Consider the following 19069-nt stretch of genomic DNA (forward strand, 5'->3'; position numbering starts at 1 on the left):
TGTTTACATGATTGCAGTTATACCACAGTCTAGTATATACAGTCACGAAGCTTGAGTTGTTGAGGGTACTAGGAACAATAGACTGCGCCGGTAATATTTCGAATTGTCTGTGATGAGGCGATAGTAGCGATCCTAGTGGTTAGCAACTATCTATGGATACATATTCCCTACGTACTGAGCTTCGTGACTGTATATACTAGACTGTGGTTATACTCAACCCAACTACGGAGAAATGACCACAAAGAGCGTTACAGCGTTGCAACATGTTACATTTCGTATTCTCAAAACTATTGACGTATCAAAAAACTTATTTGACAAAACTTGTTCGCGTTGACTTGATCTATTACCTCATGAATTACTGCAATAGGTTCCCTTTCATCCTGTATAAGATCTATCCAGCAAATTCTAGGTCCAGCAACATTCCTCCTTTCTCATGGCGCATAATTCACAACCACCTTCGGTAGTCGGTGGTCTTTCAGTTTTTTAATGTTGTTGTTGTTGTTGTTGTTGTTGTTTAATCCGAATAAAGGCCTGAACCCTACTAGTGACACCAACATGACACCACTTACGAGGCAATTAGGCCAGGAGATAATGGGTTAGGGTGGCCAGTTCCTTTCCCTCTCCATTGCATACATCCCGTTTAGTTACATATTACACTAATTTTTTATTTTATTAAAATTATATTTCATGTGTATCATTGCCAGATAAATTGACTCGTAGATATTGCATATGAACAAAATTCTTGAAATCGTTATAGTCTACACAAACAGATAGATAAGCATACATACGGAAAACCCAAAACCACTTTTATGTGTATTTCTACAAAATTTTTAAATCAAATTTTCCAGTATCACAAAACTTTCTTTGTTTTTATATTTCAACACTTAATTATTGTCCATTCAATCGCTTAACAGACAAATTGTTACCCGTCGCATAGCAGCAAAATTATTTTAGAGCACCAAGCGTAGGCCATGGCAGGATAATAATAACTTATTATACGTAATATCCTATATTACAAGGAACTATTCAAACATGCAACTTATCAGGTATGTTAACCAGTGATATTCTATTTCTAAGATTAAATGCAATCCAGTATTGAAAAAAGAACCAACTACTCCTAACTTAATTAATTGAGCCGTTCAGAGCAATGAGGTTTAAAGTAAAAATTCTGTAAAATACAGCGCATAATAGCAATTAATATGTCCTTCTTGCTATCCACTGACTACTAATAGTTTAAATAAATTGAATATGGTATTAATTGCTTCTTTGCGCTGTACTTTGCAGAATGTTTACTTTAACCCTCATTACCCATTTCTGATTTACACCACTTCTGCTCTGAACGGCTCAATTAATGATTTAAGCAAATGTTGCGATTTTTATCAGCACTAATTACGACATACCACATTTGCTCAAATATTGTCAAATTAATCGCGCGAAAAAGAGTAAAACGAAAAATAAACAGATAATGTAAATTTTCTATCCCTTTTTCGTTTCACTCCATTGCAATAATTTAACATCATTTTTAATATTGAAATGCATGAAAGGCAATGCGGAAGAAGTCAAATTGATCTACAATTTAATTTAAATTTAATTTATTCATTAGTTAGTGAACGAAGTTAGTAAGTGTACTGTGTATGTGTGCGTTTGTAGTTAGCATAGTAAATACTGTACGTGCACCTATGCGATTTTAATGTTGAATGGCAAAGTGAAATGGGTTGAATTAGGTACATAAAAAGAATAGGTCGCGATTAAATAAATCATGTTTGTAATCAAGTTACTTGCTTCCCTCTAGCTTCGAAACTGGACAATAATGCTCCACGCGAAACTCAATGCTAAGAAAGCTGCTCATCCTGGTTATGACGGGAGTGCAGGATCATACACGAACTACCTCTCAGTACAAAATAAATAATTAGGAACAGTCAGGAGATCACATGATTTCGATATTGTATCCAAAAAGTTGATGAATTTGAAAAAAAAAATGTTAAAAAAGAGGAATGAGCAGGCAATTACGCAACCATAAGATGCGATCCAGTAGGCAGTGCCTAACGCACAATCTGATTTATGCCGCCACGGATTTATGCTATGTGATGCTTTCAAATGGCTTCAACAATGAAACACAAAACAATCGTGATGATACCAACTTTCGTATAAGAAACAAGATATTTATTTAACGGTAGCTACTTTCTCGTAATTTTTTTCTCATACCCTATTTATTTTATTTTATAATTTAAATAGTGACTATATCTTTTGAGCAGTGTATTATAATTGTATATTTGCCTTATTTCAATTGGTATTAGTATTTATATCATCTTGAAACTCTAGAATGTGACTTCGCAGCCTTTGTAAAATTACTATTTTATAGGAAATCATATGATGGAAGGCAGACAGATACAATCAACACGCTTGGCAACACCAGATATTTCTACTGCACAAAATATTGAATTAGAGCGCGATGTACCCTATTCAGAATTTAAGTTCATAGCTGCAATACAAGGTAAAGTGTAATTTTCTATGTTTCTTAATCGTAAGCTAGCTCATTTCTGTTATCACATTAATTGAATCGGTCATTTTGAAAAGGGGTCATCTCCAATTTAAAAAAAAATCACTTCTTTACGGGTTTGCATTCCTAGAGCGTCTAATCATATTTTCCATATGAAAACAGGACGTTCTTCATCCATTAAAACGCTTTTAAAGAGAGTCGCATTCACGCTTTCATTTAGAAAACAGGTCATCTCCTAGAGCAGGCTTGCAGAACAGGGCGACAATTGTGGTGTTGTTTCACTTATCGGAAACGTCACGCATCCCTTCCTTCTACCCTCGCGTCATTGACTTGGTAGGGGAGGGGATTTGTATTCAGTGTCTGTGTTATGTGATTGCATACGGGGCACAGTGACGTCATTCAACCCCAGTGTTCTGTGGGCGGGGAACCAACACTTTTTCCAAGCTTTCCACCCCTCTATCGCCAGTCCTGTAACCCTGTCCTAGAGATATGCCGTTTTCAAAATGATCTGTGTGACGTACGCACTGACGCCTACCTGCCGTATAGCTGATTCTCCCCCCAAGTTCCGTTTTGTCTGATGCAGTGGGCTTATCGGTAGTTAATTAGCAATCATCTGCCTCTGTTAGTCGTGAACAGTCATTCATTTATGCTTACAAAAAGAGAGGTGAGGGACCTTGCTATTTCAAGAGTAAGAATAAAAGTGCTCAATGACAAGAGAACAAAATCAGCCGGCTCTTGTTCAGGAAGGATTCAGGTGACAATTGTCACAAGATCTGTTTATTGAGAGTATTCCTGTCAAACAAGTCCATTATTCATATACCATAAGAAAGTTTCTCTCTGCTAGGCTCAATGTTAAGATCATGTACAGAGTGGGCCAGAAGTCACTATGGATATTGTTTATATTGAAATGAAAAATTTGTGGCAAGCAAAAACTAATTACCAACTATTCCTAGGCTGAGAGGGATATTTTTCCCCTTCATATACTGTTTGTGGCAAACGTTTGTCACTTTTCCGATAGAGTGAGTGAATCTTTATGTTTTGCTTACAAGCCAGATTTTTTTCGGCGCGCACGTTTATTACTTTATTGTTGTCGATGTTGACTTTGTATTGTAAAGGTTGGTTCACAATAAACCGGGAACGAGAATTAGAACGAGAATTGGAAACGGAGAACGTGAAAGTGAAAATTTTTTATTCACAATAAACCAAGAACGGAAATGGCTATGCATATCTATATGTATGATAATAACGATATATAAAATCGATATTACGCAATCTGTTGTTATATGTGTATAATTAACCAATGACGTTCTCTCATGAGAATAAACCAGCCAACCTAGACACAGGTTAACCAACTTCAGAATTTATGACAGAATATTTAAGAATATGGCTTTATCATGGCAACAGAATTAATCTAGTAGGCTGTGATCGGAAACGAGAACGGCAAAGTTGAAACTTGGGCAACCTCACGTTACCGTTCCCGGGCTCCGGCAAGCTTCTTATTAATTGTGAATGCTCACATTTAAATTATACATTTTAAACAATTTCCGTTCTCGTGCTGGTTCTCGTTTACGGTTTATTGTGAACCAGCCTTAAGCAATGGCGGATACAAGCACATGTACGATTGAGAAACGTCTCATCGTTAGTGTGTGGGTTCATGAGAAACAACGAACTGGCAAAATGCACGAAAAAATCAGACAAAACTTATTTCATGGCTTTAATAAAGCAGCTTCAAGTGAGGTCAATCTCCGGAAACTGGAAAAGAAGACTTTTCAACAGGCTCTGTATTGAATGCAAAACGCAGCGAAAGATATGTCGACTATGATGTCAATGACCATCTGAATGAATCATTGGAACGTTCACCGATGAAATCAACAAGGACGCGATCGGCGGAAATGCATATCTCAAGAATCTCGTTGCGCCGTTGGATGAAAAATGCAGGTCATCTTGCATATAAGCCCACCGTTATAAATGAATGAAGTGACAGAGATATGGATATGCGACGGGACTCCCGAAATGGTTAGGCGGGCAAGGAGACGCACATGGCGGCGCATCCAACTGTGCATGGAAAATAATGGTACGCATACCGAAATGTTCGATGTTTGACAATGACACCAATAGGTCCATATGTAAGTTTTTTTTTTTTTTTTTTTGCATATTTCCATCCATTAATATTAGCGAGTTCAATAAATAACGTTTTTAAGTAGCTTGTAGCATTTTGTTATTTCATAAACTAACATATAACATATCCGATCGTGACTTACGGCCCGCTCCGTACAGAATATTCTTAAAGAATCATTCAGAATGTGAAATGCACGTAAAATGCGCATTCTCCCTTAAGTATTTAACGAAAATTTCAATTTGTCCTTTGGTTGTCCCCAAATAGACGTACGTTCAAAATATGAAGAGCTTGGAATCAAAATAAGAGACCATCATCTTAATGAAAATCCAAATCTATCTGCGTTTGTTGAAAACGTAGTTCATAAGCGAAGAGCTAGCAAATTTTTCAACAAAATAGACTCGATAAGATCACTATGCAAAAAAAAATCGGGGAAAATAGTAGCATTATGCTTTGATTACATGCAGAACATTCTTCTTCCATGCTTACCGGTGCAGGAAGTATTTTATTACTGGCAATTCTGGATCAACGAGTTCTGCATCCATAACTTAAAAGCCGAAAAAAGTTACATTTTACTCTTATCAGGAAAGGGAAGGCAATAAAGATCCTACTAAAGTATGCACTTCCTTGAATGATTATGAGAAAGAAAACAACCCTGCCTACCAAGAAAATCTCCCTAACAATATCAAGAAAACAGAGGACATCAGGCACTCTACCAGTACATCCCAGCAAAGACTTCTAAAATAAAATCAATGTGTGCCCCACAACTACAATGAGTCCACCGCTGTGGTGTAACGGTTAGCATGTCTCATCGTGAAAAGAGCGGGCCGAGTTCAAATCCTGGTTGGGATAAGTTACCTGGTTGAGGTTTTCCTCGAGGCTTTCCATCAACGAACTGAAGCAGAATTTATTGTTGGGAACTTTAGGCGCTGAGTCTCGGACTTATTTCTCCACCATGATTACACTTCCTCTCTTTCAACATCTCCGTTTCTTTCCCATATTCCGGGTTTGCTCCTTTGTAGAGTCGGCTGCAAGTCGCCAACGAACTTAGAAGCTGTGATATGTGGTCATTAGTTGCTAGTGGTATTGCTATGTACCATTGACTGTCCAATGGACTCAGGCCTTCTCATGGGCTGCGGGATTGAGAGACCGCTGTGATGCCTACACGGAATGGTAAAGGGGTTCTCCAGGTTATAGAGGAATTCGGAGGCGGCACCCAAGGGAATTTTTAGCCCGGAGGACCTTAGGGCATGCACACCATTCCATTCTGGGTAGTATAATGGTCCCACCCAAGCGACCTACTTGCAAGAGCACTGAATCACGTTCTGCACAGAGTCTGAATGCTCAAATAATAAGTGCAAACATTTAACCAAAATCCACATCTGCTGGACATGGTGGGATAGACACACCGGAACACAGTTTTTTAAATATGGGCACACGAGCAGCAGCTTTAATAAATACCTTAAGATCTTTTTTTTTATAGAGGACGTTTGTGTTTCTTCCTGTTCACATGTATCTTCCCATAAGAAGAAATGTTTATCTCACAGAGGATATAGAAAAGTTCGTCCCTATCATTATGAAACGCATCTTGACTATATTCGGAACCATATCTTCGCAATTTATCGAGATTACATGACTTCTGTTTCGGCATATTTATTTAAACACCACGTACTTAAACACGTAACTTAAGAACGCCTTAGTACTTTCGTTAAAATTCTTTTCACTTGGCTGCACTCATCTACGGAGGGTGAAGGTGTTTGTGATCTTCCTCCGTAAACAAACTATTATGTAAATCACAATACTACATTTTACTGCTATCTTTTCATAGCCCTGCTGATCATGTACTGTACCATTAAATGCAGCACGCTTTCACCATTTCTCTACAACTGCATGAAATGTTTATTGAAAAGTTTTTTGCGCGTTTATTATTATTATTATTATTATTATTATTATTATTATTATTATTATTATTATTATTATTATTATTATTAGAACAATATTTAAGTTTGAAGCCAGAAACAACTCATCGTCTGAAGCAAAATTTAACTAAGAAAATTATCTAATAAATTGATTATCTAAAAATTCTGTGAAACTAGTAAAATACAATTGTTATATAAGAGAGTTGTTTACAATTTATTAAAATGTTCCAGTAAGGTAAAGAGTTGAACTGTGCTATAACGTTAAGCCTCGTCTTCTAGGAAATTAATGTGTGTGACTATGTGATGTTCCGTGTGACGAATCGATATTTATTTTTAAAGCTTAAAGGTAGAAATACCACTGCATATCACTTTATTCTTAAAGAAATACACTAAAATGCGATCAAAAATGTGATGTGATACTTTAATAATTGTACATAACTATAAACTTGAATGCACTTCACATGTTCCATTTAATATACATAAATAAATTTCTACCTGCTTAGAAAATGAAAAGTATGGTACTTATTTTGCAGGTGTACTGGACAGGATTCCCAGACGCCTTGTTGTTGCCATCATGACCTTCCTTACAATGTCTGTCTACTACATGATTTCCACCAATTTCAATAACCTCTTGGTCGCTATGGTTGCCAAACACAATACGACAGAAAATAAAGATGTAAGTTTCAGTGTTGACACAGTCTAGTATATACAGTCACGAAGCTCAATACGTAGTAAATATGCATCCATAGATAGTTGCTAACCACTAGGATCGCTAATATCGCCTCATTACAGACAATACAAAATAGTACTGGCACAGTCTATTGTTCCTAGAACCCTCACAACTCAAGCTTCTTGACTGTATATGCTGCGTGTTAAGTTCAAAGTGTGTCATGGCTCGCTGTACGCCGATGAGCCTAGAGAATTCAATCTTCCTACACTTCCGCAGAGGCGTATTACCTATGTGGCAGAGAAGTTGCCTAGCAAGTACGGCGTTCATTCTGAAGAGTACTTACCGATACGTACGGTATTGCCGGTAGTGGCAGGAATGTGAACTGTTTGGAAACACGTACTGTAGTGAGTTTTTTTCTTTATGGGGAGGGGGTTCAGACGATTACTTACGTATTTGTTGACATTAACTTCGACAGTCAACATGGACACGGAGCATTTGATTGACTTGTGTTGTGGAATGTTGCCGTTACCGATGATAACAAATACCCTGTGTACGATTTGCCCGCGCAAAATACAGTTCGAGAGAGGTTATGGTAGCACACACCGTACAGACCGCCATCTGTTGCTACGACGTTCAAGTTATACCGTACACGTTCTGAAGTTCAGATTGAACGCCTTGAATAATAGGCAACTTCTCTGACATAAAAGCTGAAACTCGCTTCAAATCGCTGACTCACAACAGTGACGTCATGACACACTTTGAAATGAACACCCAGTACTAGGCTGTGGTGTTGTTATAACTATAAAGACTTCGTAGGGAATATGTCGTTACGTGACATATAGATACGTCATTCTTGGACCTCGATGCTTAGTATTTCTCCGTGTGAATCTCTCGTCAACCTGAACAACACTTACACAAATTCACGCTGCAGGAGAGAGACCATTTTCCGTGTTAACGGGTATAGGCCTACATATAGAACTATTAATAAACCATTATTATAACATTGAATATAACTAAGTTGTAAAAATGTATTTAACTGATAAATGTGTGCAGTTGCAATTCTGTTTTTGAATGTTTCAGTATGGCAAACGTTTTGAATGGAACGACGAACAACAGGTGAAAACCCTTTGTGCGTTCCACATCGGCCAACTCATCACAGTTGTTCCTGCAGGCATATTAGCAGAAAAGGTCGGATGCCGATATCTTGTTGGTTTGGGCATATCGATGGCAGGGCTAACGAACTTGATATTACCAGTGGCTGCAGAAGTCGGTATCGAAATGGTGAATTTTTGTCGAGTAATACAAGGATTCTGCTGCGTAAGTTACACCTCTTGCTCTATTATAACAGAATAGTAAAATAATTATTCATGTAGAGGCGATTTAGTGTTCCCTGATCACTTCTCCAATTATACAGATAGGCTATGTTTATTTCGTTTAACATTCTCTTTCCCTTATTCGAATAATCAGAAATCATTGAAATCTTAGAGAACCTGCATTATGTCCAGACACTCCCCCACTCTTCCTACAGAGCTGCGCACGAGATCGGATGAGTCTACTCCTACCCCCTACACAGAAACGTTGTTCCTCTACTGCGCATCGCGAGTGTCTTGACAAAATGCATGAGTTGTACATACATACACACATACACACATAGTGTTCTGCCCAAAGACAGGTATTTCACTGCAAACTCAACATTCGTCAATATTTCCTATTTTATGCCTTCCTCTTTGTCTCAGCATATGATCCATATATCTTAATGTTCATCTGATATCTTCTTCTGCCTCGAACTTTTCTTCCGTTCATCATTCCTTCCAGTACATCCTTCAGTAGGCAGTTTCTTCTCAGCCAGTAACTCAACCAATTCCTTTTCCTCTTCCTGATCAGTTTCAACATCATTCTTTCTTCATCCACTCTTTTCAACACAGCTTCATTTCTTATTCTATCTGTCCATTTCACACACTCCTTCCTTTTCCATATTCACATTCAAATGCTTCTAGTGGCTTCTCTTCACTTCGTCGTAATGTCCATGTTTCTGCCCCCTCCCCCCAGACAAAACATTTCACTAGTTTCTTCCTCAGTTCTTTTTCCAGAGGTCCACAGAAGATGGATCCTTTTTCTATTCAAAGTTTCCTTTGTCATTACTATCCTCCTTTTGACTCCCTGGCAACAGCTCATGTTAAGCTTGATTTTTCTGAACCGACGCATGCGAGATGCGAGATGCGAGATGCGAGATGCGAGATGCGAGATGCGAGGTCCGAGGCCCGTCTCGCACAAATTTGGACTACACGAGAGATAGTGGGTGTTTTCTATAGCTGCGAGGTGCGCATTTCGCATGCGTCGGTTCAGAAAAACCAAAGCTTTATTCCTTATTGTACACCCCAAGTAGTTGAAGCTGTTCACTTGCTCTACTGCCTCATTTAGTATCCGCATGTTTAGGCCTACCTTCTTTATTTTTCTTCCGACAACCATGGTCTTCATCTTGTTTGCATTTTATCTTCATCCTATACTGTTCACAGCTGTCATTTAGCTCCAGTAGCATATCCCTTAGTTTTTTTTACCTTTTTGAATGTAAAGATCATTATCATCATCATATGCCACCGGCGTAGCTCAGGCAGTAGCGCGTTTGTCTTCTGATTCGGAACTTCGCTCGGACTGGGTTTGATTCTCCTCTTGGGCTGATTTTTGTTTTTGCGAGGTTTTCTCCAACTTTAAGGTAAATGTCCGGTAATTCACAGCGAATTCTCGACCTGCCTCATTTTTCCAAATACCATATTGCTGTCACCAATTCCATCAACGTTAAAAAACCTAATAGTTGATGCAGCGTCGTTAAATGTCCGACTAAAACAATCATTATTATCATCATAATCCTTCATTATTCTATATCTGGTGGCTTGTTTCGACACACAAAAAGAAATAAATCGTCAGACACATTTTACAGGTCTATCTAGCCTTCTCTTTCCTTCAGATCGGTAGTATAGGCCTACTAAAAATTATGTACTTAAAAATTTAAAATGCGTCTCAGCAAAAGACATTTGAAAGCTGGCGTTATGAACAAAAATGATGATGATGATGATGATGATGATGATGATGATGACGACGACGATGGCAATGATGACGATGATGGTGATGATGATGATAATTGTCTCTATGTTATTGCTTTCTTTCTTCCTATAAATAACTTGTCAATTCAATGTACTTAGAATGAACAGCCGGTTCTAAATTCAATATAGCTAACAAAATGTTTACTGTTCAATAATTACACATTCAGTATGTTCACATGACAATAAACATAATGCAAAAAGTATTGACTTAAGAGCTTTATCTTCGAAAAAAATATAGTTACAAAATAGGTATGTATCTTATATGTTGCTATCGTTTCTTTACAGGGTACAATATCTCCATCAATGCAGTTTACATTCTCTCGATGGGCACCACCTCGTGAGAAAAATATATTTCTTTGGACTACATTGGGTTTGTATCACTTGGTACTTTTAATCAGTAGTTTATTATTTTTTACATATATCTCATGAGTAGAATCCGGACAAATATCTCGTTGCGAGTATAGCTTATCTGGGAGAAGTGGTTGAAAATTCAATTCAGGTAACCTGGACTGTAAACAGTAGGAACAGGAGTGTATAAATAGCTAACTACAGTACAGTACAAATATTAGCAAAAGATGTGAAAAAAAATATAATCTACAGAAAACAAATCATTTTACATTGTTAAGATGTAAGAAATTATAACATAATTATATAGATACCGTCATTTCCCATAACTATGGTCCACGACACAATCATTCAAAGAACATTGCAGAAGTAACATAGACCGTTCGTAGATAGCTGCAGTGACTTGACTTCAAACTATAGTACAGCAAAAATATGGATAAACGAGGTACTACGTTATGGAGTACAAAATTTGAATGGACCATAGTTGTGTTTCAGGACCATAGTTATGGTAAGTGACGGTACCTCTCTATCTGATAAATAAAGATAGTTTGTGCAATGCAAAATATACTAGACATCAATTTGTATCGTCGTCTTCTCTTTGTTTGTCAAACGCATTACAATGAGTAACAGTATTTTTTTTAACATTTCAAAATTGAAGCTTCTCCTCTGATGGGAGGGAAAAAAAATATTGTCAATCGTGTTCAAACTTTAATGGAGTTTTATGACTTTCTAGCAAACAATTTCCTATTTGAACCATTGTAGTATAGCCAGGATTATTCTCAAAAATGATATTCATATTCAGCTGCACTTTTTCTGTAACAGGGCAGGAGCTGCTCTAAGCTTATCAGTTTGTTTAATAAAGTTTTTTTTTTTTTCTAAACTGCAAGGAAGCAGGCATTTGAATATTTATCGTTCCTAAATTCTTAATGGCTTTGTCACATCTGCAAATTTGTTTTTGATGAATAACAAATTTTCATAATCTACAGTTTGCTTGAAACAAGCGATTGTGCAGATCTTATGACAGAGTTGTCTTCAGTATTGCAGTTTGCTTTAACTATTTTCGTTTTCAATCTCTGAGTTATGCATGATATAACTGACATTGAATGTTTTCTCAATTCATTATGAAATTTTATCTATCAAATTTCTCCAATAACGTATTTAATGTAGCAACACGTGATATTTATGATATTATTGAATTTCACGTAACCGTACACTAGAGCAGACGTCTCCAAAAGCCTACTCGCGAGTAAGCCCCTGAACGGAACCGAAGCCAGTACGTAATGAGCGTGCTCCGCCTCACCCGTCCCCACCTGTACTGTACTCAATATTTATGCGCAAACGAAGAGCAGTGGCGGACTGCCATTATCATTGTGTTGGTCGGAGTGTTCCACCGTTTCACAATGTCTTCTGATCATGGACGTAGTACATTCAAGGATGAATAGGAAGAGAATTTTTTGTGTTAGTGGGGAGAATGTGAAATGCTTAATTTGTTCGAAAATTCTTAAGCGTGTGTTAAAATTCAACATGCGACGACAATACTACACTCTTCAGAAAGAATATCATACAATTACAGGCATGTTGGACATGCGAAAATAATTTATTTTGGGGCTATCTGTATAACTGTTGTTTATACGTAATAATCAGTATATTACAATACGTTTACACTCAGTTCCGCATGACAGACATATGTTTTTCATTTCATTTTGGGTGAAATGCATAGGCCAACAAATATTTTGATAAATATAAAACAAGAAAATACAAACACAAATCACACACGTGTCCTCAGTCTTAAACAGAAAAGGCTTCTTGCTAGCTATGTTCTAGCTTGGAACATTGGAAAACCAATGAAGCCCTTTACAGAAGCATCATTTGTAAGATAATGCATACAGGACGTTACTAAAATACTGTGTCCAGAACAAAGTCAAAGTTTAAGAAAATTAAATTGTTTCCAATTACACTTCAGAGAAGGAATTTCAAGATTGTAAATGTAATTGAATCTGAAGTCGAAACCACAATTAACCAGTTTGTAACTTACTCACATGCATTGGACGAAAGCACAGATAGAAATGACAAAGCTCACCTAGCCATTTTCATCCGAGGAGTTAATGAACATTTTACTGTGTCTGAATGTCTTCTAAATGTAATTACAGAATACAATTGGAGAAGATCTTTTCCAGGCACCATAGAACAGAAGAGGTTGAATTTGAAATGGTTGTGTCTATAGCAACAGACGGGGCTCCAGCTTCATAGTATGTCAAAATAATATACAAACGTATGATATTTCTTATTCTTTTGATGATATTATTTGTTGACATAAGCAGACCGTTGCCGCGATCCCCCACTGATCGCTCCCGTCTGTTGAGGTACGAGTCTCTCCCCTTCTCTAGCCTTACAGCACACTATGTTCGTCAGGCAGCATCGAGAGCACGAATGACGATACGCTTTTTGGAGACCTCTGCACTAGAGTATAAAGACGGAGCGACTGCAAAACAACGTTACGTACTGCTATCGTACCAGAGACTGTACAGTCCTAACTTAACGCATAACTATGCGCGTAGTAGGTAACTTGATTTCAGCTTCAGTGGATACATGTCCTAGCTCTACTCGTTAGTAATAAACTACCGGCAATTTACTTCTAGTTTGTTTTAGAGTTCGTGAATAAGCAATGGACAGTATTCGTGTGATACAAACAAACTTAATACGTTAAGTTAGGTACACAGTGTCCCGCTGAGAGGGATCGAGAAATGTTCACCATTTAAAATCAGATAAAGACATTGTTGTAATTTACATCTGAGAAAATGCAGAAACTGTCCAAGTTTATGCAACAACGGTTTAAAAACAGCTACCCGTTCATGCGCATGCTCACCAATGTTTAACGCGGAAACAAGTCTGACGCCATTCAGTAGACGAGTAGAGCATTTCGTCACTGGACCATTCTTGTTCATGTGTATCTGGACATGTTGCAGAATTTTTATTGTTGACTAACTCCCCCCCCCCTCCCCAGGATCGGTTTTTCAGCAATATGGGGCTCCACCCATTGCTGTGAAGCAGTGCATGACTTCTTGGATGCAAAGGTTGATAGGAAAATGAATTCCCCTTGCCAGGCTAAGTGGCTATTTAGGTCACCCGACCTGACCTCTCTTTGATTTTTTTCTGGGGCTTTGTGAAGGGTGCTGTGTATCAACGTGATAGATTTGACTCTTTGGAAGAACTGAGGCAACGCAATATTACAAATGCAGCTGTGCTAGTCTAGTTACATTGACCATTTTTCGAAACTCGGAGAGTTTTACATCAAGTTATATAAAAAGTTATGTTTTGCACTTGAAATTATCACATATTTCTTCATCCCTCTAAGCGGGACACGGTGTATTTTTAGTTATAGGAAAAAATACACGTCATGATATGTTATCTAATGTTAGCTGACGAATAAGAGTGAATTGAGAACCGTGCAAAAATTTTCTTGAAGGCTAAATACTCTTATTGCTCCAAACGTTTCTACATCATTTTGTGAAAAAAGTGAAATGTTGGTTTGTATTTTTGTACTGAGTGTGCATAGCTTTGCTACACCGCACCGGGTCTTTGTTGCTATCGACTGGCATACTCATAAATTCAGTCGCTGTTAAAAAATGCAGTAGTATTTAAGTATTAAAAGTATAGTTCCCCTGAGCGGCAGAAGGGTACAGAATTCAGGATAGAATAAAAAATAAAAAATAAGATATTACATAAAAATAGAATATTTATAGCTCGATCGGTAAAATTTAAAACATAGGAAACCAATTATAAAAGCCGCAAGTCAGGAAATTAAAATTGTCGACTATCGACTATACTCTAAGAATCTTCACAATTTTCTGTATTGAGTTATCTTCGTAACAGGTAGGCCTATGTGACAGTGATAGAGAAATTATTGAGTACTTAAAAATAAAATGAAGATTTGTTCACCTTACATTTTACAAAATAAATCATGTTGCTCTGTAATTATAGGCCTTTCCTCAAGGATGTCCTTTCTACACAGGGGTACAGTTTTGCATTTTGAAAACTATTCCTGCTTTGAGTACTAAAGGTACTTAAGGAGAACGATTTAATTATACTGCTTTTTAAACTAAAGTAAATTTGATAACATTTTAAAATTTATTATATCACACATTGATTTTCTAAATTGTTTAAAACAAATGTATTAATTTTGTAATATATTTTGTATTCAGGTAGTATGGCAGGCACTACTTACACGGTTCTTCTGTGTGGTGCGATAATAGACAGATTTCAGAGATATGATGTTGCCTTTTATATAACGGGTTCCATCGCCTTTCTCTGGGGCTTCTTCTGGATTTACATGATTGTTAACACTCCAAGAGAACATCCAAGAATTTCAGCGAAGGAATTAAAATATATCACTTATCATTTGGACCCGTTAATAGAACGTAGAGTGAGTATAGTAATGTAGTTGCAATTCGCAATAATTTTTTCAAATATACATCACCATTACTTACCTTTGTCAGATGCCGCCTTGGCTTACGGTAACCGAAAGCTGGAGTTCAAATCTCAGCGATGGCGGAGTTGTATTGTGGTGCATAAAGGGAATGTTGTGTCGAGGTTCTCTCTTTTTCCTCGTCATACCACCAACACTCGCTATAATTCCCCTTCCATTACAAAATAGGGCTGCACTTAAGTTTGCGCGACACCGAATCAATCGTCCACCAGGGTGGGTGTTTCTCGCAGTTTATCCAAAGATTAGTAGATGGCCGCGATGATAGATCCTTAATTATTCACATTTAGTTATACACCAAAGGCATCGAATTCCCTCAGAATCTCATCCCTGGTGGAGATATAACGACTCATGTAGATATGTAAGGAATAGCAAACCACCATTAGGGCGAAGAATGAGTACTGTGGCGGATGGTGTAACTGGCTTAGCAAGACAGAACAATCGGTTCACAACTCATTCAACCACGGATGTACAAAAAACCTATTTGGGTGGAACTGCATGTCCCGTCCAATAAATACCCTATTTCTGTACTGTACTTTTCTATACCTTTGCCTCTGTTAGATATAATGTGATGGTTGTGTGTTTACAACGTAAAAAGCCAGATGGCGTTTCAACATCATCACATCTGCTGACACTTCCAAGATCTCACAGCCAACACAAGTGTTATACAATACTGAACAGTCCATCAGAATGCCTAAGCTTACGTTTCTTGATTTTAATGCAGTGCAGTGTTGTTACCGTCTTGAGTTCCATATCCTGAACAGACACCCTGAGAACGTGTCCCAAAGCTACATTTACAGCTGAATTGAACTAGATAGTTGTAGATAGTTGACTAAATAGGTAGATTGACGTCAAAAGTCACGCTCGAAAGCTACATAGTTCATAGCAGCTATACTCTGTGCATTTCGAACTGGCGGATCAAGGTCACGTACAAACGTACAAAACCATGCACGAGTCACTAAACTGAAAACTATGAATTGAAGCACTGGTAATCCCGGCTGTCCTAGCTGACTTTAGTTGAGGAGAATGGTCCAGAAATAGGGTAAGCACGCGTAGTAAATGCAGTCCATTGCTTGACCTTAATCCCCCAGTTCGAAATGCACTGACAATAGTAAACGAAAATGCTTGCTTGATTGATGACTTGTAGACTAAACTAACATGGATGCCTCATCAGCAACTTGGAGCTAAAAATCTGAAGATGCCCTGGAAGTAGAATGTAAATATATTGCAGCATAACATGTTAACTTTGAACATTGACATTGTTAGTACACTATTTACATTTTTTAAATTTTATAACACAATCTCAAGGGAAAAAATGGAACTCACTGCATCATAATCCACAGTTGATTCCCGATTTACCACGCAAATCATCTGTAGCTGCATTTAGATTGGCAACAGGCCATGACTGTTTGGCCAAGCATCTGCATAGAATTGGAATATATCAGTCTCCTAACTGTCCATTGTGCAACTCAAATCAAGAAATGGATTCAGAACATCTCAAAATCTGTGCGTCAGTGGCTAACCATGATAATATCTTTGAAAAATATTGGAGTGCAAGAGGTCACATGACTTTATTGTCAAACGCCTGGCATTAGAAAACAACAACATTTTTTAAATACCAGTAATGTAATATTTTAGACTCTTATCTTTTCCATATAACTGGTAATGAAACTGCATTAGGACACTGCCTTCTTAATTGAGTGCTGTGCTTTAATGTTATGGTATTTAGAAAAATAATTGTGTGAAGAAGGCCATGATTCACGCATACATATCCAAAGCTCCTGCTGTATAGTTTACTAGTCGGCTAGTAGCTAGGTTCTAGCATGTAAGTAGTATAGACTTGAGTTGAGTTTTGAGACACGGCCTTAATTATAATATTTAAATGAGACACGACAGAAAATATGAAAAATCACCTTTCAACATTGTTCTGCATCTATTTATTTCTTAATTCTTTACGTCTCAAATGTATGTAACAAATTGAGGACAGTATTCCGGTAGGAAATACTAACCCATACACTCATGCTGTAGACGCCTTTCTAATCCAATTCAAATTTTATTCCATTAGATGTCGAAATTTTCTGCTTGGAGATTTTGTATGTTTAGTTTTCGATATCTTAGAAAATAAACTTTATGATTTAGAACAAGGATATAGGCTAGTCTATTATTCTACGAGCATATATACGGTTGTTGTTTAATCAACTGTCCGAAGATAGGTCTAAACCTCACAAGTAATACCAAGAAGGCTCCATTTGTGGGGCAACTAAGCCAGGAGATAATGGGGTAGGGTGGCCAGTTTCTTTCCCCTTCCATTGCCTACATCTCCGACTAGCTGCATATTACACTACTAAAGTAATTTACAAGCCAACGTAACCTATAATCTTTCCTGAAATATAAATACAATAACAACGCTTGTGATTTCTGAACAATAGTAGTTTCTATACAAAAGAAGTTTCATTATTTTATAAAAAAATTCGTGCTTAAAAAGTATGATTTTTTTCGCACTTTTATAGGCAATACTTAGTTTCAATTTCTACTGCATATTCTTAATAATAATAGTAAGAATAAACATCTTATACAGTCATACTCTTTTCAGTTCAGCATGATCAATTTCGGGAGCGTATTTTCTTCGAGACGCTTTTGGGCGTTGTTCTGCTTGCACACATCTCAGTTTAATGGGTTATTCATCTTTATTTCCATCACACCCAAATACTTCAGTCATATACTGGGATCTCAATTGGTAAGTCAAAACAATGTGTTTAAGTAGATGACTCTAATTACATGTAATACTGATTCTCTCTGCACTGCACCTATGGCATTATTCAGAGTGATTCATAAAGTTTGATCGTTGTTTCAGAATCATGCATAGGATAACTTTCGATTAGAAATTCACGTCCATTGGATTCTAATTGAATTGCTACTGCCCCTACGCGCTACCACACTCAATCTACTTTTCGATCTCGATAATGATCACGCAGAGCTGAATTAATTACGCATTCCCTTCTGAGAGTATTATTATTATTATTATTATTATTATTATTATTATTATTATTATTATTATTTACGTATAATATTTACAACTGGTCGCAAGTATGCCTGCATTGCCGCTGAAAGACGCCACTATGAACTTGATGCCGCTATAAAATCTACTCGTATTAGTCAGTTTTTAATGTGTAACACATCTTCCGGTAGCCCTTCTTAGTTCCTCTCTGCTATAGCATTGATCCTCTTCTGTATTTAATTTCCTCATCGCTGCTTGTACGAACGTACATTATCCTTCGAAGTTGTAGGCCATCTTCTCTTACGCATTCTTTGTGGCATCCATTCTAACACACTTCTTAGTATCACGTCTTCCTGCATTCTTTTGCATGACCGTGCCATCTTAACTGTTTGGACTTTATATCATTCAAAATTGTAGATTTTACTTCCGATTATTACAAGTAAGATGTAATATTGTGCAATTTACGTATAGGGTACTTAAAGTTTTTCATACCCCTTATAGAATTAACCTTAGGCCTTGACCTTTTTACCTGACACTGGAAGCACATACATGTGGATTTTCGTGACGTTGAGTAAATACGACAACGGGCCTCCATCTTCTATATCAATACCGAAATACTTAAATAATAGACTAAGTCAGTGAATCAATGCGTAATTAAGCTATCTTCGACACTGTGTGTTCTCTATGGAACAGCGAAGTCGTTGAGATTTGTCAGTATCTGAGATCCCAGGGAGAATCTAACGGGCATAGATTAATCTGTAAAATCTGCCCTACTCAGCTCTGTGCACTCTTCCGAAGTTTTCAATAAGCCTCTTCAATCAGCATAATATATAGAAACTAAAAAAATATTGGAAATAGCGCATGTCCCAATTAGAGATGGTGTGTGACAGCAATTTGTCGTCACAGCTCCGAAGTGTGATAGCTCCAGAAAATCACT

General features: G+C 37.3%; 1 protein-coding gene across 1 annotated transcript; it reads left to right on the forward strand.

The window, feature by feature from the left end:
- The first annotated feature begins 2373 nt into the window (after positions 1 to 2373).
- On the forward strand, positions 2374 to 17933 carry LOC138702253 (sialin-like). Its single transcript, XM_069829837.1, has 5 exons — positions 2374 to 2494; positions 7069 to 7211; positions 8286 to 8522; positions 10592 to 10676; positions 17728 to 17933. Exons 1-5 carry the CDS (start codon positions 2374 to 2376, stop codon positions 17805 to 17807), a joined length of 666 nt encoding a protein of 221 aa, XP_069685938.1. The 3' UTR covers positions 17808 to 17933.
- Positions 17934 to 19069: the final 1136 nt, after the last annotated feature.

This window comes from Periplaneta americana, chromosome 6 (assembly GCF_040183065.1).
Source record: "Periplaneta americana isolate PAMFEO1 chromosome 6, P.americana_PAMFEO1_priV1, whole genome shotgun sequence".
NCBI classification, from domain to species: domain Eukaryota; kingdom Metazoa; phylum Arthropoda; class Insecta; order Blattodea; family Blattidae; genus Periplaneta; species Periplaneta americana.